Genomic DNA, 24,266 nt, shown 5'->3' with positions numbered 1-24,266 from the left:
GTGTACAAATCAACAATCAGAAGTTCAATTATGATAATTACGATGTAAAATTAAATCTCTATGCAAAGAAAAGTAGAGAATTTATGTTTTGAATATTTTCCTCTTGGAGGGGCCATCTGGCGGCGCTGAGTGGAAACTATTTCACGAGAAACTTGGGCGGTTCGCCGAGGATGGCGCCACATTTTTCGGTATATTTATTTATTTAAAAAACTTAATATCAGTCAATTATTAGTGTAAAAATCAACAATTAAATGTTGAATTATAATAATTAGGATGTAAAATTATATGAATATGCAGAGAGAGGTAAAAAAATGTGAATACATGTGAAAAATTAGTTCGGTCGCCGCCGCTAGATGGCGATACTGAATTCGTGTCCATTAGCTTGCCTATATGCTCTTATAATAAATTTAACGAATAGTAAAGTATAATTATTAACAATAATGGTGCTGCTCATTGTTCTGAGGTGATGATGCATCCCATTCATTACTTAAATGCTGGTTGATTAGCATAGTAGAGTGTGCAGCATGTTCATTGGAGAGAATGATGATGGTGTGTTTTTAAAATTGAGTTTTATTGTCGCACCTAATGTGCATCATATTTTGATTCTTCTATTTTTATTTGCTAAACATTTTTCCAGAGGTTAAAACATATGTTAACGAAACATGGTGGTCATTCTTTCACGTGTATTCAACAAACAATTAAATTCTTCCAATTTTGATCCGTCGTTTGCTTTCCAAAGGGGGAGAGAAAGGGACGGAAGGAAACAACTGGCGCGCTTAGTCTAAAACCACTTTTGCATTTGGTCCTTTTACTCCGTACAAATGTAATTGCATTCGTTAAACTTTAATATCTACATAAATAGTTTGCGAACATTGTTTAGATGCACATTGGTGCGGAGATTGCAATATAATCGCAACGTTCAACGCTCGTAGATTTCTTTATGTCAATTGTACAGTCCTTTGAAATGCAAACAAAGGAGAAACATTATCACTTCTTATATACCTATACACGCTGTATATATTTATATGTACAACTACATCGTGAATTCAGCTCGTTCGGACATTCGTTGCGCAGCTTTTGGCACACTCTCGAAATCAGTACGATTATATGTATATTCAATTCTTTGCAATCCTGCTTTAATCGTCGTCAGATTCCTGTTTATTTCCAGTGGTTTAAAAATTAATATGTACAAAATCGTTTTTTAAATAAATTATTACATTACTTTTGTTCCCTATATTGTGCTCGTCTACAATTAAAAAAAAAAAAAAACGAAACGATTTTTGAAATGAATGTACAAATCATGCTCGGTTATACGAATCGTAATATTGAAATTTGTGTAAAATTGGATAAGAAGCATGAAAAGCATGTCAAGTTGTTAGAGAATAATAATGTTTCGTATGTTGTAAATCAATTACATCAAACATCGTGTACTATATAAATTACTCCACGTCCTATCCATTGTCATTTTCTGAACACTGATACCAACGGATCGTTACACTCATTTGAATTAAAACTCACGACCTCTTTGTAAATAAGTCTGCCACTATTCTTTCATACGAAACTATTGCACAACAAACACAAATCACGAGTTCCTATACACCAATGTTGTTCGTTAGATTTCATATCGATCCACTATCCAAAATATTGAACATTCCTTTCAGCTACTTTGTACGTCTAGAGACTTTCGATTGGTTTCTCTTGCTCGACCTTCTCTCGACTTAGATCTAACGGGCAGAGCGTTTCAAAAACTGATTGCACATTAAAAGTTACAATCAGCAATTTGTACAATTCATCAAAAATTTTGCAACTTTCACCACGGTATATTTCAACAGTTTGGAATCTATTTGGTATAAAAATTTGCGCTTGCATCGTTCGAAAATTGCTCGAACAATGAAATTTTCGATTCAGCAACAATCGTCGAATGTGAACACAGTTACCGGCTGCCTGGCTGGATAGCCGTGTTTAAGTTCTAGTTAAAAATTAATGTACAACGATCACATTCTCCGCGAATCACGAGAAAGAGACCAGTTTGCCCTCGCAACGTTACATTAAATACTAAGTAAATGATCGGCGCGAAAAAAAAATGATTCTTGGCGAATGATTAAAATCGAACGGAATAAAAAATATATTACAAAACGTTGTTCTCAACGATCTCGCAAAAAAATTGTTTCACCAACTGATACACAACGCGATGAAGTTTTTAATGGGACGTTCGTTGTGTTCATTTGCAATTAATGTCTATACTTATGCGTAACCATCTTCGTTTATGACAAGAGCCACATTTTTGTTTAATTAAACAAGCCTTTTATCCTTTAAATTTATAACGGGGAATAGTAAATCTGTCTTCGGTTTATCATAAAACGATTCTCGACTTCTCCTTTCTGTTCTCTATCCTTTGGAATTTTAGAAGTCGTCAAACAACGATCTTCCAATATTGCGACATGTAAACGATTCTAAAACGTAAACGTTTCGCTGTCGTCGAAAGCCAGTTCGACACCATTTGATTCATAAAAAAATAAGGAATCACATTAAGATATTCTATTCTAAGCGGGTAGGAACGATAACAATGTTTTCTGCGAAAGAAAACAAAAAATTGCTTAAATATATATATAAAAAAAGGACGAAATTTCGATTCCTTGGTTAAAACTAGAATATGTATATATATATACATTTTCCACTTCCTACGAATTCTAAGACGAGTAAGACTTATTTTTATACAAGTAGCAATGGCGTCCAGCTATTATCAATTAAACAAAATGGACTCTCGCTTCAAGAATGTATACAACGGCATGGCGTCGGAGACCTTCCGGTCTGGCGAAGTTGAAAGATCTATTCGAGGGTCAAAATTAGATCGTCTCCTTCTAATCTCATTCCCTGAGAGACATCCAGCGTTTTGATCTTCCCTGCTTTCGACGCCTGCACCACCATCTCCATTTTCATGGCCGACAGGACCACCAATGGTGCACCCTTTTCAACTGTGTCGCCTACTTTCACTCTGATGTCAATGACTGTGCCAGGCATGGGTGCTCCAACTTGGTTTTTGTCACCTTTGGCAGCTTTTGGATGCACGTGAAGCTCCTGAATTCACAGAATACAGAAGAACGTTGTTTTCAAATACATACATGTCGAGAATAAATACACATCAATTTGACTTTTTTATTTACAAATATCGACTATAATTTTACCTTGACGGCTTCCTTATCCTTAATGAACACAGATCTGAGTTGTCCGTTCATTTCGAAGAACACTTCTCGTTCTCCCTGAGGCGTGAGATCTTCAGCGACGGCCAACGCTTTGAACGCCAAGGTTTTACCCTTCGCGATCGTTACGTCGAACTCCTCGCCAACCTTTGGCCCCGTCAAGAAGAACCTGGTCTCGAGTTTGTCCACTGGTCCAAAGTCTTCTCTAAATGTTAGGTACTCGTTCGTAACTTCGGGGTAGAGAGCCGCGGACATGACGTCTCTGTTCGTGATGTTTGGATGAGATTCTTGCAATTTCAACTTCAATGCGTCGAAGTCTAATGGTGCCAAGCTTGCACCTGGCCTTCCCTTTATCCGGGGCATGTCTTTCAGTACTTTCGATCTGCAAAGTGAAATTAAATTGGTATCAGAGATGCTTAACTTAGGAGTTGCATACTCTTTGAATTATCAACAAGTAAAACTTTTTTTAATTATTGATTAGCATTCCGTATTGCATAGAATATATTATAGAATACGAAAAGAGCTAAAGATTGATGAAATAAAATCAAATAGAGATACCTGAGAGGCTCAGGGAACCCTCCGTAGGGTTCACCAATGGCACCTTGCAGGAACTCTACAACGGATTTAGGAAAAGACAATTCCTCAGCCTTATTCAGGACGTCGTCAGCCTTGAGCTTATTCTGGACCATAAATTGAGCCAGATCGCCGACAACCTTCGAACTTGGAGTAACTTTGATGATGTCACCGAGCAACATGTTGGCTTCTCTGTAGGCTTTCTTGACATCCTCGAAGAATTCACCCAAACCGAGAGAGTAGGCCTGGAACTGTAAGTTCGTGTACTGCCCTCCAGGAATTTCGTTCAAGTAGACGTCTGCGTTTCCGGATTTCATCGTGGTGGTGCACTCGAACGGAGCATATAGAGTTCTGGTTTGTTCCCAATATGCAGAGTACTCCGAAACATCTCTGAGATCAAATTTGGTATCGTTCGGTGTTCCTGTAATTCGTGAAAATATTGTTAGAAATTTGATGCGCATATAAATTAAATTGAGCTAACGAGAATGTTATCAGTGGTTTTGGTTAATTATTCAAAAACGAAGCACCATGTGCTTGCAACATGTTTATCCCGAGACAAAAATTGTATTAGATTATCTTACCAATAAGAGCTGCGACCACGGCACCCATGGAAGGTTGACTGGTCATTCCAGACATACTGTCAACGGCAACGTCAACAACATCGGCTCCGCTCTCCGCGCAAGCCAACATTGACGCCACTCCAGCTCCAGCGGTGTCGTGAGTGTGAATGTGCAGCGGCACGTCAGGATGCTTCTGCCTGATCGCGTCGATCAGCAATCTGGCGGCTTTCGGTTTCAGAAGACCCGCCATATCTTTAATCGACAACACGTGAGTTCCTGCCTTCACCAACTCGTCCGCCAAATTCGTGTAATACTTCAGGTCGTATTTAGTCTTGGTTGGATCACTGACGTCTCCCGTATACGAAATTGCGGCCTCGATGATACCGCCTGCTTTGCCTACCGCCTCCATACCTGAACAATACCACGATTACGTTTACTTCCATTATATATACAATACATATACGTTCGATCTTTCTAAAGTGACTCTAGGATTTAAAAATAGCACTCCTAGAGTCCCCATTGCAATTCAAAATGTTAACACCTACCAACGATCAAATTTGGTAGATAATTCAACGAGTCGAACACCCTGAAGACGTCCATCCCAGTCTGCACAGCCAGCTCGCAGAACTTGAAGACAACATTGTCCGGATAGTTGGTGTAACCGACAGCATTGGCACCCCTGAGGAGCATTTGGAAGGGAATGTTCGGTATGGCTTTCCTCATGTCCTCCAAACGTTCCCAAGGGCACTCGTGGAGGAACCTCAAGGCGACGTCGAACGTAGCACCTCCCCAATTTTCCAAAGAATAGAGATTGTTGAAGCTCTGAGCGACGAAGGGCGAGATCGTCAGCAGATCGTACGATCTCACACGAGTGGCCAGGAGAGATTGATGGGCGTCACGGAAAGTGGTGTCCATCAGAAGCAATCCTTTGTGTTGTCTGACTGCCTTCGCGAACGCTTCCGGGCCTTGCTCCTTGTATATGTGGCGAAAACCTTTCGGTGGCTCCTTCAGCTCTAGAAAATTCGTGGAAATTCTGTTTGAAAATTTGAAGCTTCGAGAAATTCTGGACGATCCCCACATGCAGTTATTAGTGAGCGTAGGCGCGGAGATTCTGAAAGAGAATAGAGCCCGACAGAAAATATCCATTACCTTCATTTTACGAGACATGCACAAAATAAACTCCATTTGAAAATCTCTCGCGAATATTACAATGAAAATTCCACTTTGATGCGCGAGACAAATTTATTTCGTTTTCATAAATTGACCATTAATCTACTTAAAAAAGAATGAAATTGAAACCAACTAAAACTCTAGAAAGCGCCAGTTGTTAATTTGTAAAATTTTAGTCGTTTTGCTCAAACTTCAATTGTGTCGTAACTTGCATTATCAAAGTAAAAATGAAGTCTCTTAAAGCAAAGTAAAAATTAAGTCTCTTAAAATAATGTAAGAATAAAACAATATAACGTAGGCATACCTGGCAAGTCTGCATCAACGTTCTCTGCTGCAGCTGCAAGCTTAGCAAAGTCTAAAAAAATTGCCAAACGAAAAGATAAAAGCATGCGATAAACAATAAGATATAATTACCAGTGGTACATTATATCTATAAAAACAAAAGACGGAGATAGTTATTTAACAGGATATACGTGATAGAGAAATAACACTTTGAACTATAGAACCCTCTAGTCGAGTGGATGTTACAAATTAATAAACACAAAGAGGAAAATTTTACATTACAAATATATTCCATCGAACCATGTCCGAATAAAAACATAAAATTATAGTATCTAAAAAACCTAAAATACCATGCCGTGTTAAAAAATAATGAATTTTGTGGTTACGTGTACAAATATGAAATATATGTGTTCGTTTAATGGAATTTCGTTGTCGTGAAATTTTGAAAACACCAGCAGTGATGTCACATAATGTAAACCCATTGTAATTGATACCGAATCCAATGAAAAAGCATGAAAAATTATTTTATTAAGTTAATAGGGTGTCTACCGCGATTCGTTCTGGCAACATACTTGAAATTCTAAACATATCATTTCTTTTTTACTGTAAAATAAATTTTTACTACTCCGTTATAATTCATAAATCTATTTTCTACGTTCTAGACAAACAATTTAGGAAGAATTAAAATTTGAACCAATAGAATATTTAAATTGGAATTGCAAAATTAAATTTACAAGAAAAATTGACATGAAAAACTTGACGAATGAACGCCATTAATTTTGAATTAATTATTATTTGATAATGTGATAATAAGTATCAGTTTGAATTATGAATGTAACAATGTAGTTAAAGATTGTTATTAGATGATATTATTGAGTTTTACGATAAGTAAAAGTTGTGTTTAAACAAATATTTATACAAACTCTAAGCGTATCGTTTGAAATATGACGCTTGACCTTTCGAGATCTATTTTTCTCGAATGCTCTCAATAGATACGAAATTGCAATAAATTATTAATAATTTATGATACTGCCACGAAGGTGATGATTCTCCATGAAATAATGTTATTTCGTATGAGATTCCTGTTAAATCTGAGTTAAATGACACAAACAATTTAATGATACTTTGTATCTGGGACCACAAAAAGTTAAAATGATTTAGATCGGTGCTTCTAAAACTACATGTTCCATGGAAAACTGACATTTCATAAAAAATCTTATAAATTATACGTAAGTCCAAGTATAATAAAATACATATTAATGGTTATAAAAATGGTTAAAAAAAATCGTATACTTAAAACTGTTATCTTCATTACGAAGGATCATTTCTTTCCCTTGTTTACCCAATGTCGATCAAGTCTCAACCCGATGGACACTACTATACTGTATTTGTAATTATATCAATAAATTATTTTGCCCTTCTACGTCGATTTGTCAGTGTTCCACGAATACAATAAGTTTAATAAACACATTGCCACACAGACGTCGGTAGTGTAGACACCCCAATACGCACGATAAATGAAGTCGAACCCAATTCGCTAACTGTTACATGAAAAGCAGTCCTCCGTGTGCTTTTTATATCACAATTGCACCCAATCACGTTCGTCACGAGCCCAGAGAAAGAGTATATTCGAAACTCGACTACGACGTCGCGGATAAACGCGAGAAAAATTGTTCTTGATCGAAGCTTCGATACCATACCTCGAGCAACTTGGGGAATGTGGGGTTTAATTTCTGCTGGTTTTGCTCCAGTTGCCAACGGCGTGCTTGGACCATTCACGAGGACGGTGCCCAAGTAGTTGAGCAATTTTTGGGCACGATTCTGACTCTGCTGGAACTGGAAGAGCTGCGGATTCTCGTCGATGAAGTAAGTGTCGACGTTCCCGTTGAGGAATTTCTGATTTTCCAACACGTTCAGCAAGAACGGGATGTTTGTTTTTACACCTCGGACGCGAAACTCGCGAAGGGCACGGTTCATCTTCGCGCAGGATGACTGTAGGTCGGCTGCGTGGGCGATTACCTGAAAATAAAAGACGCGTTTTGTATTAATACCGCAAGCAAATTACCGGTCCAGTTACGGGGTGATCTAACAGAGGTGGATCTGAAACTGAAAATTGAATTTTGAATAGTGAGGTATTTATCGAATAATCGTGAGGTATTTTTCTATCTATTTCAATAGCTATCGATTGGAACAATTCAAACTTAATATCTCCGACATAATGAAACATTTGTGTTCGATTAAACATTCGGGTAATAGGACTTTTATGGTTGAATTATGTATATGTGTTATATGTCTGTGCCTATGTTAAACAGGAAACCAGTTGAGGATGACTTTCGATCATCGAGGAAGAGAATGAATATTTATGAGGCAAGAGCACAAGAACTTCACAGTTGGAAACGTTGAAAAATGCATTACTTTGCGTAAAGGCGATTACGGCACCAAAGGAACGAAAAGTTTTGGTTTCTGGAATAATTGTGTTTAATAAATATTGTATTCATTTTTCAATTTTTAAACACCCCGAGCTTCGAAAAATGATAAAATTAAAAATGAACAGTGCTTCGAGATACTAAGCTTTAACCTAGATTATACATAAAAATAAGTTTCTTGATTCTCGCTACAGCCAAGTTCGATTCTATACGCAAGTTTACATTCTACGTTACCTTGACGAGAAGCGAATCGTAGTAAGGTGAAATTATGGCTCCAGCAAACGCAGACGCGCTATCCAATCGAATGCCCATACCTTCACCAGAACGGAACACTTCGATTCTTCCTGTGTCTGGTTGGAAGTTCTTCGCAGGATCTTCCGTGGTCACACGACATTGTATGGCGAAACCTTGAGGAACGATTTTCTCCTGTGTCATACCCAGTTCGGGTAAGGTCATACCCTCGGCAATGCGAATTTGAGATTGCACCAAGTCGATTCTGTAACAATTTTGTTTCTCTTTAATTGTTTCAATTGTTTTATTTAATTCGAAATGAAATTGCCTATATTTATTTTATTAATAAATTTCAGAAGAAGAAATAATTAAACAACATTTCTACGTATTTTTAGAATACGTTTCGCGTAAATGAAAGTTCTTATCTCTTTTCTTAGATATTTGCTGATAGAAATCCTCAACAAGGTTGCGGATACAAAACTTTAATTACCCAGTAATTTCTTCGGTGACTGTGTGCTCCACTTGAAGTCTAGCATTGACCTCAATGAAGTAGAAGTTTCCGGATTCGTCGGCCAGAAATTCGACGGTACCAGCGTTCGAATAACCGACGTGCTTCGCCAATTTTACAGCATAGTCAGTCATCTTATTCCTAGTCGCTGGATCTAACTTTGGCGCAGGTGCGATCTCAACGACCTAAAAATTACATTATAATCGTCAGTGCGCTTAGAATACATTTCACGGTCGGCTATTTACCGCGACGGAAACGAGGTCGTTGTTCTAAATGACTTTTGCGGGGTCCACTTTGTTCTCTACGTAACGCGTCGATGATGATTTAACGAGTGGATGTTTTCGTTCAGGCATTTTCTAACTGCGCGCGTTCTGAGCATTCGCAACGTTGGCCTCGTTCTGTGAGAAATATACACGTGGAGGCAGTTGAAACTGTATGAAAAAGTACGAGTAAAAGAGAATCGATTCATGTAGAATTATTCAATTCGAATACGTGGATAATTTCATTGCAGCTATTTATTTGGAGTAAAAAGAATTCAATGAGGCGCCTGGAAAACTTTACGAATAAGAGTAAATTATCTATTAGAAAATGTTCACGTTGGCATTTCGGGTGCGCTTAGGTTCGAATCAAATTAAAATGCTTGATTTGATTAAGACATCATGTAAGAAGATTGTATTCATGTAACAAAAGTGGTAGAAATAAGGGAGTTTGTGAACGACTTTAATTAAAAGGTACTTAGCCCCCATCGTGTACTGACCTTTTGATGACGACGTTGTACGGAACAATCGCGTTCATAAAGATGAACCACGTTGCCAGCTTTGTCGCCCAATAGTTGGACCTCGATGTGCCTCGGTCTCTCGATGAATTTCTCAATGAACATGGCTCCGTTTCCGAAAGCTGCTGCTGCTTCCGACATGGCACGTTCAAACATTTCTCGCACTTCCTCCATCTGCCTCACGACTCTCATACCTGAAAAAATATATCAACTAGTTAGTAATCCACGTATTACGCGATAACTGTAGAGAATACCATTAAAGTTCATTTTATCTTGCGTGGCACATTTAAGGATTTCCATTAACTAAACTTTTCCTTACGAATGTATTTACTACAATTTCAAAGAAAATTCATCTTTACTGGGTTAAATCGTTATTATAATTGTTAAACATGTTAAACAAGAAATCCAGGTCGCAATTTGCGTCACCGTGTCAAGGTTTAGAATTCCTAATGAATGATGTAGTTATTGTCGAGATTTAAATGTGTATGTAGAGTATTGTAATGAAATTATTCTTTATTATTTTGTGAAAACTCGTAGGAAATTTTTAAACGAATGAAAACGGGAAACGAATACTTTATAATACATAGTCTGCACAGTACATTTCGTATTACATGTTCGTGAAATATTAATGTATATTATAATAAACACTTTAATACATTGTAATATTTAGTACATAGTATGTACACACAAAGAAATTTATTTAACGAAAAGTTAGCCATCTTGGATGGCTTGTTGATGCGATCATTAAATATATTTTCCTAATTTTTTAAGTGGACTGGTTAAGCCGAATGGCAATCTATTACGGAATATTTCTGACAACTAGAACCTTCCTTTGTGAATGTGCATCGGTGTAAAACAAACCGGAAACAAAAAGAAGCTAAAAATACAGAACCGTGTACATGCGACATTATGCGTCTAGCGCATTAACCTACTTTTTAATTCGAGGTAGAAAATGCACATCAGGTGAAGCAACTGCAGGTAGCCTTCGACAAACTTCAGAAAATCACGACATAATAAATGCGAATAATTGCTTTAAATATTTAGGACGACTTTTCATTAATATACTTCGGGTACAATATCTTTGAAAACAATCATAAACAAAAATGTAGGATATTCGTTTCTTTTGCTATGTTTAATCATAAATTATGTCGATCATAACACCAACACATGCAATACACATTTGGCGATATGGTTTATTCTCAATTTCCGATTCATTCATTTTCAATTTCTAATGCTAGATTTACGAAGATTTTTAATCTCTTCGCGCTCTTGGTCCCATATAAATTAAGTATGCCAGCTATTATTCTTTAATTCTGAATAATTTCATAATTCAAGGCAAGAAACGAATACTTGTATCAGAAAACACGCACAAACTGCGTTACCTTAAACAATAATTGTTCGTTATACAGGCAATTAACGTTAAAACACGCTACCTCTTCCTCCGCCCCCGTAGGCGGCTTTGAAAATGACTGGAAGTCCATGTTTCATGCAGAACTCCACAGCTTCGTCGGACGAGGTCACTGGTCCATCTGTTCCCGGAACAATTGGCACTCCAGCACCTATCGCAGCTTGACGTGCAGCTACCTAATGATTTGTTACAAAAGACAACGATTGTCGATCAATGTAAAAGGTTTACTAAAATTCGGCTTTGGGATTTTGTTTCTCCTATATACTACATAATTTATGTATTTCTTATTGAAAAATAAAATTCTGAAGCATACTATTTAGGTGTAGAGATTGTTATATACCTTGTCTCCCATTTGCTGTACGACATTCGGACTGGGACCGATGAATCTGATCCCAGCGTCGATTACCGCTTGTGCAAAATCTGATCGCTCAGAGAGGAAACCGTAACCTGGGTGAATAGCGTCGACGTCGTTTTCTTTTGCGACTCTTATGATTTCTGGAATATTTAAATAAGCCTGAACAGGTGGAAGTCCCTTGCCCACCACGTAACCCTCGTCTGCCTTTTGCCTGTGCATCTGCATCTTGTCTTGTTCCGAGTAGATCGCCACAGAGCGAATTCCAAGTTCGTTACATGCTCGAAACACGCGAATAGCGATTTCACCTGAAACAAACACATAAAATTGTCTCTGTTAAGGAAATTGTCTACGAATTCTTCCACCCTTACGCTTTATCGACCGATAGGGGTTTGGACATGTAGTTAAATCTAATATTTTTCATTTTCAATGATTCACAATATACATAATATTATACAGTCTAATCATTTTCTAACAATACCTATCTCTATTATTTTGTAATTACTGATATACATATTCGATTACGCGCAAGTATAATCTACGTATCGAAAAATTGTATCTTTCCAATCGGTATTTACTTATAACATCGTGATATTATCTGTTTATTATCAATCGCGTAAGTGTCCGGAGATCGACGCTCTACTTGTAAATATTTTTCCGCTCAATGACAATAAGATAATCGAATTTTGCTTGGTAATTTTCACGTCACTTGGACACAAAGTCAACGTATTCCAACTTTCGTGTCATCCGACGGAACAACATCGCTCGTTGTTTGAAATATGCTAAAGTTGTCGTGTTTAGTGCAATGTTACTTCAATGTACGTACACCAGCTTGATTCTTTGAAGGCCGCCATACACATAGAGATTATAATTATTATGACAGAACTTTGGTCTGCTGCAGTTATATAAGTACACGGAATAAGATCCGTGTTCATGTGACATTTTTTTTTTATTTCGAAAACAACCTCCACATGAATTTATTAGAATCTTTTATAAGTGTCACGAATAACCCCGTGTAAAATTAGAATTGATGCTCGTGAGTTGAAAGACCAAATTAAAAATGCAGCTAGTCATGGCAAGCACCGTTGTAATTAATTTTAATGGATTTTTATGATACTTGTATTAACCGTCTGCCTATGTAAAATTAAAATTGAGATAAATAATGTATTTCTATTTTATTACAATGAATGAACCTCTCTTGGTAATCTAAACGCGTGGGTGAATACTTTTGTCAGTAAGTTTCCATGTATAAATAATTGTAGGTTATTTGGAACTGCAAGATGATTATCATCATTCGGTATTGATAGTGTTCTATCGAGACAAATATTTGCTTATCCGCAATCCAGTAGTCGATTCTGTGATGTTAACGATTATCTCTTCGAGGAATTCGACTGGTCATTTCCTGCGTGATTAATTTGTTTACCTATAAATTAAATTGCTTTCGAATTAATCCTCCAAACGTAATACTATTTTCATGTTGAGCAACAGGTAGTCAAACAGGTCTATCTGAAATGACTCATGCGAACCGAAGAGGGAATTCATGCTATTAAAATACATCTCCATACATAAAATAAATGCGATTAGATTCTATTTATGGAACCGATACTACTATAATTGTAACAGAGAACATGAAACATTTTCCTCGAGGGCAATACAATATCGATTTTTATTATTTACTTCACTTTGAAAACTAATGTTCAATGAAATTTTTATACTACGACGTTGAGATTCATGCAAAATTATTACACATAATTTTGTATACACGTTAAGGTTTGTCTATTCGTGGCTGTAATGTTCAATCATGGAATCAGAAAGTACGTTGGAGATGTAACAGATATCATTGCAATTAAATACACCAGACAAGAATGCACCCGAGTCGTGTTACTCATGTTAAGGAATACGATGTAATTAAGTAGAGTGGTCGCTTGAGTGCTACATCCTAAAGTAGAAAAACCACAGTTTGATTAATCTTGCGGCCTTGTTCCATAAAATGTTACACAGTGCTTTTGAAGGTAGAACCTGTAAGATTTATGATCGTGAACGTGTTCTGTACTAAATACTAAAGAAGTCATCTTTGGAGATCGAATACATAATCGAACGATTGTTGCATTCACTTTTAAAACATTATCGAAATTCATGAATCCTAACCAGATCAAATTTTCTTGAAATTTTCTGTAATTTTACAGAATTATGCTATTTAGTTCCTTAGTAAAAAGCACTGTCGTCCACGTGTGGGTGACGCGACGATCAACGTGTTAACGGGAAAAATAAACTTGGATCGATTTTATCATGCAAGCTGCACCAAGTATAAACTGACGCTAAAAGACGATACTGGGATGATATGTTATTCCATTGATTGAAAATTAATGGATATCGTTATCGAAGCCAGACACAACTAAATGAGCGTTATCATTCGTCTTAGTTCGACAAATCAAGTCTGCTTCTTGTGATTTACGCCTTTTCCGTTCGCGAGGGCTGCCAGAGGTCGCGAATAATTATATTCTGTATAATCGAACCAAATTTTGTCTTTTAACCTTTTGACTCTTGACAAATGGGCTCGGAGAAATGTTTATATTCGTTAAATTAATTAAAAAAAAATATATATCAGCTTAAGGGGGATGCTGAAACGAAACTTTTTTATATTTACAGTTTATTCTTACAATTAGAATGCTTAGTTTACGAAAATAAAACGTATATATTTATTATAAAATAAATATCGTATAATAGCAATGTCACGAGAATGAAAAGAATTGTTAAATGTGACTATATGTCCAAACGCTACTGGTAAATTTATTAAGAAAAACCGGTGAAAACTCACCTCGATTGGCGACGAGGACGCTCCTGATCGGCTTGAATTCGACATCGTTGCCAAAGAATCTCGACGCAACTTTGTACACTTGCAGCACGTTTCTGTGCTTGACCAGCGCAACTCTGGCTCGCGAGGAATACATTTTTCTGGCAATGTTAGTTACGGTTATCACCTTTACCGAAACGTGTCGACGGCACTGCACGGGTACGAACTTTTTCTCCGAACGTAAACTTGCAACGGGTTACTTGAAATATATTTCCCGTGTCCGTTCGAGAAAAACCGTGTTCCGCGTGTATTTTTAATACTCGATCTTCTTTCAAGACACTCGCGTTACATATATTTAATACGCCTCGGAATACTCGCGTGAAATATTTTTATTCTTCGCGTGTCACTAAATTATTCTGCGACTCGTTCCAAAAATATCTCTCTTTCCTCTTGGCGAGCACCTTATTATCACTTCGCGGTAAAAAAAAACAACTTTTCGTTAATCGATGAACACTGCTGAATAGAACTTGTTCCTGTTGCCGCGCGAGGTTCACCGATTTCCAATGGTTTCGATAGGGCTGCAATTCGTTTCTTATCGTTAGTTCGGCGCGGTGCGATTCTCGGGTTCCTGTAACAAACCAAATTTCCAATTGCTTAACAAATCTTGTCACTTCTGTGCACAGAAATACGCAGAGTGTAGCGTTGTACACGATTCAATCGGAACAAAGTGTTTTTTGTACCCTTTGAAAAGGGTGATTGTCAACACGAACATTGTCCATACGGCAAAATTACGAAGGAAATAAAGTTTACATAAAGTTTTATACAACACAACGTTATAACATTAATTGTATTAACGATAGAATCAAAATTTTTATAATGGACTAGAAATTTTTAGGGGTCGCTCACCTCCCCCCCCCCCCTAAATATGAAAACGGTCCAAAATAAAAAGATACGTGTGAAATATTTTTCAATGTTCTACACGTATGCAAAGTTTCAAAAAAATCGGAGACCCGCACTTCGAAAATATCTTTTCGTAAAATAATAGCAGCTGAATCATAATCGATTCAATATTATAGGGATCGCTATTAAACTGATTTCTTTGCTTTCAGTCGAGGACAAATTCGTCGTACTGGCGATAACTACGGATAAACGATAACCAAGTTTCATTGCTCATTATCATAGTTTGCGTATTTGTGAGCGATTTTTTAACCGGTTTTGTCGAACGATTCGGATTAACTCGACCGAGGGAAGTTTAGAAGAAAAGGAATAAAAACATTGTTGACAAACGTGAGTGGACTTTGTTCATCGGATGAGGTTGATGAACGTGACGACAAATCGTACATTCAAACAACATATCGTGAGTGTTGGAACGGGTATCGCTGGTACAGTAGCACGTTCGTTATCTCGAATAATAGAAAGACAAAATAACAGTTTCGTTAAACGAATTTTCGTGTTATCGGCCACTGGGGATAACAATGACTAGGTTGAACGTATGCACAGCTGGTACTGTTTGTCGAAGTCAGTGCAAAATACTGTAACTAATATTCTTACAGCAAAAAATCATTCTGGGCCCTATTCGTTAGAAATAAAATTTATTTTTAGTTAAAATGATTGAAAGAACGTCAATCTAACAGTTCCATGTTTCAGTTATGGTATATAATACTCAAGACGTCTGAAATTAGCGATCAAAGCATTTAGTATACTGTATTCGATTATGCAACAATCGATGTTTGATATAATCAAATTTGTTGTGCTTGAGTGTTTAACTTTCGCAGATAAAATGTATATTTAAACCGAGGTCAAATAATTACAAAATATTGTTATATCATCTTTAAATCCAGAGGTAGCAGTGTTTAGATTACTATTATCTTCGCGTTACATTCGTGCTTTTGGTCGTCAGATCGAGTCTCAAAATTCTTTTTTGTTTATTTTCAAATGTTCTGAAGAAGAAATTCGAAGTAATTGATATAATAGAAAAAAATTGAAAAAATTGAAATAAAATTAATGAATACAAAATAAGACAAAATCTGAAAATAGACAATTACATCGTAGAGATAACGAAAAGTATGTGCACTCAAAACACGCTCTGGTAGAAAAAGGAAATATTTGCAAAGCAGCACCAGACGAAAGCGTGATTAGATCAATCGTAAGTCGCTTTGTAAACGTAGAACAGTTTTGAGTCACGAAGAATTTGAATAGTCCGCAGCGATATAGATCGGCAAATGATACTCGTAACCCGATAACGTCGCCTATGTACGAAAATATTTTGGAGTTATGGCGTTCGATTGATTTGCAAGTTAAATACAATGACGGAACAGATCTGAATACGAAAGCACTCGTCTCACGACCTTCGGTAGCGTACTTTGAATCCGCGAATCGTCTCTGCAGTTAATATTCTTATTCGATACGCGCCTCTTACAAATAAATAAAACGCGGTTAAAGTCTCCTCGAATATATTTGTCATGGTTGCTCACGGAATTTCGCGATAGTATGACTATTCGTCATTAGACCGCGGATGTTTATGCATTTATGGCAAGCGCAAGTACGAGAGAATGTACGAGGGCATGTACGAATGGAAAAAAATGTGTAAAATATCAGTAATAAAGTATTTAGAAAATACGACATATTTTTCTTTCGATTTCACCGTTATTTATGACAAATAATTCATGCGCACTATCACAGGTAAAATTTGAATTGAATTACGGTGGAGTGCAAGCAAGGTTTTGGTCACGTAAGTAAGACTAGTGAACGTTCACGCAAGCTTAGGACGCGAATCGATTAACCGAAGCCCATTAAGACGTATCTGACATTCGAACCTTAGCAGTTCTCTCAAAGATTATTGCGTAATCCTCTTCGATGACCTTGTCCACGTTTCCTGAATGAAAAACTGCCTCCCAATTGACGCCGAAATCAAGATCGCTATCTCGATCTTGGGTTTATAATTTCATTAAAGTCTTTAACAGCTTTGCACTGCAGCCCATTAAGATTTTCCACGTGATACTGATTGGACGACACCAGACAGAAAGATTTACGCAATACGTGTACGCGCGGCGTACACAGATCAACAGTACGTTGTGAGCTACTTAGATTGCGCGCATCTTGGGATCCAGCGAACTGATAAGTACACTCGATGTTATTGAAACGTACGATATTCACCAAATACATATATAGCTTCTGTAGCGTCAACAGCTTGGAGTACATCACGCTGGACAATTTTCTCAGAGATAATTGGAGAAAATTGTCCAGGTTTATATTTTATATAGAACGAAACTCTTGCGTTTCTCTCAAAACATGTTTAAATTCCCTTATGCGTGCAAACGTATTTCTTCTTTAAACTCGCATTTTCACGAATACGCTTTACGTATCTGTTCTATTATTATACATATATGTACGTACATATATATTTTGTGCATAACTAGTTGCATATATTACAGTTTTATATTTTACATACGCTCTGCATTTATTTAATGTATTAGGTGGTCCCTAAAGTTTAGTTGTTCGTTTGAAACATTTTTTGTAGAATGGAATTTTTACTCTTGTCGCCAGAAAGGTTGCCAATTCCTCTCCTAAGCGAACAGGTCTCGAAAGAACGTATTGCAAAAGAGAGCAAATTGACAGCGAATGTTTGACTCAGGTAGAAAGATGCGCGCGCGTTCGATTTAAAAACAAAAAAAAAAAATTATTTCGTGTGTAACACGTGTATAGGGTGTCCTAGAATATGAAAACCTCACTTCGACGTAAAGGAATTCGGTACTACACCACCTACACCTCGATGAAACAGATTTGCCATTTCTGAAATAGAGTCTGATGTTTCTGCCAAAATACACATGTGCACAGAGTTGCTCTGTGAGATTGCATTTTATATTTTGCCAAGAAAATTGCAAAGAAATCGTTCGCATCATTTATCTAAAGGCAAATATAGTGACTTTGTGTACCTCGAGTTCGAATTATTGCGTAAGAAGTCGCTGAATATTTCAAATTCCAAACAAAGTAAACAACAAGCAATATTATATAACAACTCGAGAAATAAATCAGACCTTTTGCAAACAAAACCTTTTTTTCGTGAATCGTTTGGTACTCTGCAAACTGACCAATCATGGTTACCGATTAATCTGACAATTGTGACTCAATTTTCAATATTTGTTTATAGCCGTCAGTAAAAGATATCGACGGTACTTTTACGATTAAATCATTATTCACAATGAACGAAACAAAGAACATTGAAAAATACTTGGCCAAATAAGAATCGTTGCAGTGAAGGAATAATTCATATCCCGAACGAGGTTGGGTAATTTAGCTACATCTTAGACCATACTGTAAGATATAAATTGTATTATTGTACAAATTGTGCCATTGAAACGTGTCGTTAGCCAGCCTTGATCGCGTGTCATAGAACTGTTTGATTAAACGTGACACAGTGAGCAGCATCTACTTCAACCCCTGGGCCCAGATCCAAATTTCGCCACCGTTCTATTCGATGCATACGCAATGACGAAATCAGAGTTCGATTATTATTTCATAACGTATATGAAAGAATAATCGAAAGTACCCCGTGGATCTTTCAATCTAGCGTGGCTAGATTGTCGGAACCGTGTAAAATATAGTGATAAAATGCTAACGGCGGAGGTCGCGTTTCAGTTCACCTGCTTGAAAAAATATTTTCATTCCCTGTACGGATTCGTGAAATTATCGATTCAACTCTGCTTCGATTACGTCACGGACGCAGCAACAAAATATCTGCGTAATTTCCATAGAATGGATTCCTATATAATGCAAGTGTAATTATTCAATACTCGAGATTTTTATATTGTATTCTGATGGTACCTAGTATTCTTATAATTTAAGGAAAAAAAATTAATTTTATTAAACCTGAATCAAAAGAAATATTGTCCTGTAAATTGCATAGATTTGCTTGAAAGATAATATTCAAAGTAAACTTATTGCAGACAACCAGTCTTCAGTGTTTTGCCCGTTCAGTTTGTCGAGGATTATGGAAAAAGTTTGCGAGCAATCGCGTCCAACCTAGAAACCACACGAAGTGAAAAACTCATTGCATGTCTATATGTATATCGATTACGCAGTTGCTGAACGTCTGCTGGATAATCTCCCGAACTACAAACCTTTGAACTTCGCTGCAAACACTGACCTCTTTCGGCCTTAATTGTCAGAAAAGTAAATGGCACAACGTTGCAAACGATTCGGCATGGTGGACCATGTTGTGTTAACGTACTTGAACCGATTTTTAATCAGATAGTTACCGTCTTTCTTTACATATAAAGATTCTGACTTGTTTAAGCAGAACATTTCAGTACGTAGAATATTTGTTGATTCAGATTTCTTCTATTTATAACCGATAGCGATAATCAATGAAAACATTGCACAATTGCAACGTGTCTATCTCTTCATCGTAGATTACCATTCGGCTACAATTCAAAATAAAGAGTAGTAAATTTAATACGTTATTTTAGATTCAGCTTAGAATCGATTCGATGATTTTTACCCCATGCAGAGGGACTCGTTAATTAATCAACCCCTACTACGACCATTGTACGTCTTCATAAAATCGAAATTGCTGAACAGTCCTGATTGAATTTCAATTAAAGTACACGCGATACATCATTGCGTCACGGTGTAAATTGGCTACTGGAAACTGCGAAACAAGTATCGATCCGAGAGCAGTCGTCAGAAACAGTTGCGTTTAGGGCTGCGTGTAAATTGCTACTTGGTTCTCGCATTGTCGTCTTCAAGAATTTTCTCGATAGTGTGCCTTATGAAATTTAATTTCAAATTATTTTTTTATTCTAATGCAACAAAAGTAAACATAATGTTACAGTTATGTTTCGCAATATAGTCCCCAGCTATTGCCATTGCTGAAGTTCAATACAACACGTTCACTTTTCACTGTCTGTACGGAGCCCAACCTTCAATTTTACTACAATCATATTTTTGTTTGCAACAACGTGTATCATAAACCGTCCTTCACACGCGACTACCTTTGTCATCCCAACTTGTGTCACCTCTTTCGTAGTTCTCTGCCCTCGTTAGGCGAACGTTGCTACGATACAACACAGTACAAGTATGTAGTACGATCAACCGTCGGCCATATATATGTACAAGTACGATTAGGATTAACTAGTTCAAAATATATAATACAAAATAGAAAGTAAAATAGGAAATTATTTTGCGTTTCTCAGAATTTCTAGAGTTTTAACTTTTAAACCTTAATACTAAGCACCACGAGTCTAACAAAATTGAGAAACACTGTTTTACTATGAATGCACGTATAGCTGAAATCGTTGAAACGTGTGTGACGTCACAAGTCGCATTATCATTCTTATATTCTCTAAGGATGTCGTAACTCCATTAAACGCGATTCGATGAAAGGGAGAGAGAGAGAGAGATATCGATCGTTCATATTAAAAGCGTCGTTGAGATTAAAAAACAGCTGATTCATCAGTTTTTCGAGCTCGCGAGATGTCGAAAACGAAGTGGACGAAAACGGTATTGAAGATCGTTGTAGCCGTGGTCTACAATTTCTGCATCCCCCTGAAAAAGGGGCGTTAACCTAATCGATACTTCTAACTGAGAAGTACCCTAACTCGTCCCTTCAAGGCCAAAGATACACGTATCCTCCGTAGGACGAACACAAGTTTGAACATTTATGGCAAATGAAAATGTGGAGAAATGTATGAGAATTTGTAAACATTCAAAAATATATAAAATATCAATTCATTTCATTATGTATATCTGAAGAAACATGAATTTGCATAAACATCAGCAATGTATTAATTAGTGTAGACCATGAGACAGTGTCCAAATGTTGTTGTAGAAGCTGTATATCTTAGAGGGCGTGTTCTATTCGAAGGACGAGTTCAACGACCTATTACTCAAGGTCGTTCAAGGTCAATCAACGTCAATTAAGGTCAATCAAGGTCAAATAGCGATAAATTAGCGGCTGTACATCTCGGAAAATCGTACTTTTAGAATGGTTATATCTAAATACTTTCATAAATAAAGTGACAATGTAATTATTTTTTAAAAAAGAGAAGTGAATTTTGGTACGTATAAACTATAAATTCTTATTCGAACGTATGTACTAACTAAAGCAACGTAAAATTATTGTTATCGAGATCTAAGCATTTGAAAGACTTACGTATGTGAACACATGGACACGTGTCCTCGCGTGAGAACGCGTGTGCGCGCGCATCCACAGGATCAGCTGATTGAGATTTAAATGGCGCGTGCCTGGAGTCACGCCAACAAATATTCATTGCTTACATTTAGATTACGAAGCTTTAGATTGCAAAATGATAAGACTTTTCAATTCCTCTTTTCAAAAATGATCTATTCTGTAAGAAGCACCCACATTTTTATTAGTGTCTTGTACGTTTATGATCACCACAATTTTTAAAATTAAAACGCCATAAACCCCTTTGTTTTGACGCTTTTATAAATTACGCGTCGCAGAGCAAACTTTTTTATTATTTTTCAGAAATGCTTGTATAATTTTCTTCTCGGCGTCTCCCTGTGGCGCCAATAGTTCACGTGCTTGCCATACGCATACAAATAATTACAACGAACAACACTAATCCGAAGGAATCACGTGCAGTTTTATTTTAATTCTTATTTTTACAAGAGGTACTGAATGCCACAACTGAGGTGTACAAGAATTAATATATTTTTTGTAGCTATTCGAATATAAATTTTGTATCATTCTTCTCCCTTCAATGACCCTTTCAGACAGGACATTTTCAACAACAACCCCCTCCCCACAGAATACAATTCAATTCCTGCGTTTCAACGTTGTTTCGAAATTATTTTCTTTTCAAAAATATAATTACGTTTAAAAAATGTTAATTCAATTTAAATTTTTTTGGAACTATCTAACTTAAGCTCGATAACTATGGAAATAAACTTGAGAACGCATAAATATGCTAAATAATTAGTAGACTTGTATCTGCCTTCAAATTACTAAAAACTACGTAATAATATATATATATTTTTTTGTAGACTAATTTCTTTTCTTTTTTTATATCTTTCTTCTGAAAGAACCTCAGATTGCGAAACGCTGTTTTAAGTTATAATTTTGTATACCCAACGAGTCATAAACCAGAGGGTCGAAACCCATATTGTTTCAAAAATGCTTACGCGAACTATCTGCGTACTTAATTTGGTAACTCGCAGATTAATTTTGCCGGTGGTGCACAATTAAGTGAGCCTACACGATATTACTAAAAATTCCGCTTGTATTTCATAACACCGCCACAAACGAACAGGTTCGATTTTCTGGGCCAATTTCGTCTGTCACTTTGCACAGTCGCCGTGTATTGTCGGTAATTAATTGTCGGTAATTAAATGTCGCGGCGAAAAATTAACACGCGGAATGGTATTTGTCACAATTAAATAAGACGTCACTGCATGCACGACGTGACACGACAAAATGACACGAAAATTCGAAGAGTTTCAGTCAGTAATTCGTCTACTTACGTTATCGCACACGCCGAAGACAAGATAGACCCGACCCCGTCCGGCTGAAGTCTAAGCCGTACTGAGCGACTTGGAGCGTTGCAGCACCGCGGACTTGTTCTCAGGAACACACGCGTCCGACCTCTACGAAAATAGAGACAGACGCGATTGGTATTATACCAACCTAACGTCCGACCGAATCACAAAATGTGTGTTCTATCAGGCGATCGAGAGTGGCGTCATCTAGCTGACGTTCAACAGAAAATCTTATCAGAACACTCGATTACAGTCAGGCTTATCATGGTTGCATCCAGAAATCCACCGCTCACTAAGCTGTTTTGTGAGCGCTCACGGAGCGGCTGAACCTAAAGATTTTTTCGTTCCAAAACATGGCGACCAGCTCTCTGCAGCCATTAGCTGTTACCGGAGACCTATCGACGGAATTTTATATCATTTTTATGTTAACGATAAATGGTTATCATTTATACTTTACATTCACAATCTGTTTGACATTGGTTGCTGTACCTATTGGTCCAGATTCGCTGTTACAATTCACCAATCTTGCACGCATGTGTTTTTTTTTCTATATCACATTTACATTGTTTTGCATTAATTCCTTTACATGTCTGTTTATGGCCCCCACTGATCCCCCTGTAGCTCGGGTACCTCGGGATCGCTAAGCCCGTACTGTAGCCACAATCAAACATAACTACAGCCCCTGAGGGATATTTATAAGAGTTAAACGTACTTATCGAAAACACGTCGTAAAATTTGTATCTAAATAAAAATCTCGAAAACAAGTAGAAGACAAATGTTGCCTATCTCCGGTACAGAGTAGACTTAACATCTGAAGCAAAGTGGTGCCATGCGAACTGACGTATCGACCTCGTGGAGAACCTTCGCGGCGCACTCTATGTACAAGGATGATAAACTGTGAGCCATAATCAACCGGACAACCGAAGTCGATACAGTAGATTTAAAAAAAAATGTAATTACCAGTGTTAAATGAATTATGAAATATCATGTAACAGATAAAATAAATATCGAGTAATACTAATGTGCTCGAAATCATAAAAATATTATTGAATTTAATATGTGGTAAAGAAGAATGATTATTTTGTAAGATATAGCTAAAACTAGTATTACAGGATGGAACATTTTAAAGAGAGGTAAGGTGTTGACGTAAAAAATTATAATACAAAAGTTAAACAATAAACATATTATATTATTCTCGTAATAAACACTCGACGGTCTCACATACACGATTGTCATAATTACTCGCATCCTTCATGACTCGAACAACGCAATTGAACTCGTAACATACCTAATTCTTGACTATGTACTCTTAACGCAGAGGAACTCTGGGCATAACTGAAGATATGAAACATAATTACGTTAATAGGCTACCAAGTGCTTATTTTGCTTGCGAGTTGTACGTGGCGTTAGAAATCAATGATTAAATGGGGAACGGACAATAGCAAAGATTTTGTAATTCATCCTAAGACTGCTAGATTTTGTCTT

At 36.9% G+C, this 24,266-nt stretch overlaps 1 protein-coding gene across 2 annotated transcripts; it reads right to left on the bottom strand.

Moving 5' to 3' along the window:
• Positions 1-663: 663 nt before the first annotated feature.
• On the bottom strand, positions 664-22,907 carry LOC128896295 (pyruvate carboxylase, mitochondrial). Of its 2 annotated transcripts, XM_054159570.1 has the most exons (14): positions 22,767-22,907; positions 14,304-14,907; positions 11,474-11,793; positions 11,159-11,309; positions 9,708-9,919; positions 8,933-9,135; positions 8,446-8,707; positions 7,486-7,804; positions 5,808-5,858; positions 4,879-5,346; positions 4,355-4,744; positions 3,759-4,194; positions 3,186-3,582; positions 664-3,078 (listed from the first exon to the last, which is right to left on the bottom strand). In XM_054159570.1, exons 2-14 carry the CDS (start codon positions 14,434-14,436, stop codon positions 2,830-2,832), a joined length of 3,591 nt encoding a protein of 1,196 aa, XP_054015545.1. In that variant the 5' UTR covers positions 14,437-14,907; positions 22,767-22,907; the 3' UTR covers positions 664-2,829. The 2 variants fall into 2 exon arrangements, with proteins under 2 accessions (XP_054015545.1, XP_054015546.1); XM_054159571.1 differs by lacking the exon at positions 5,808-5,858.
• Positions 22,908-24,266: the final 1,359 nt, after the last annotated feature.

Source organism: Hylaeus anthracinus, unplaced genomic scaffold, assembly GCF_026225885.1.
Source record: "Hylaeus anthracinus isolate JK02 unplaced genomic scaffold, UHH_iyHylAnth1.0_haploid 0, whole genome shotgun sequence".
Lineage (NCBI taxonomy): Eukaryota > Metazoa > Arthropoda > Insecta > Hymenoptera > Colletidae > Hylaeus > Hylaeus anthracinus.
This window is presented reverse-complemented; position numbering and strand designations above follow the sequence as displayed.

Coding starts and splice junctions, on each gene's coding strand:
- LOC128896295 (XM_054159570.1), bottom strand. CDS start 14,436: ATGTATTCCTCGCGAGCCAGAGTTGCGCTGGTCAAGCACAGAAACGTG. Junction 11,794..14,303: donor CGTCCTCGTCGCCAATCGAG/GTGAGTTTTCAC, acceptor TGTTTGTTTCAG/GTGAAATCGCTATTCGCGTG. Junction 4,195..4,354: donor CGTGGTCGCAGCTCTTATTG/GTAAGATAATCT, acceptor CACGAATTACAG/GAACACCGAACGATACCAAA.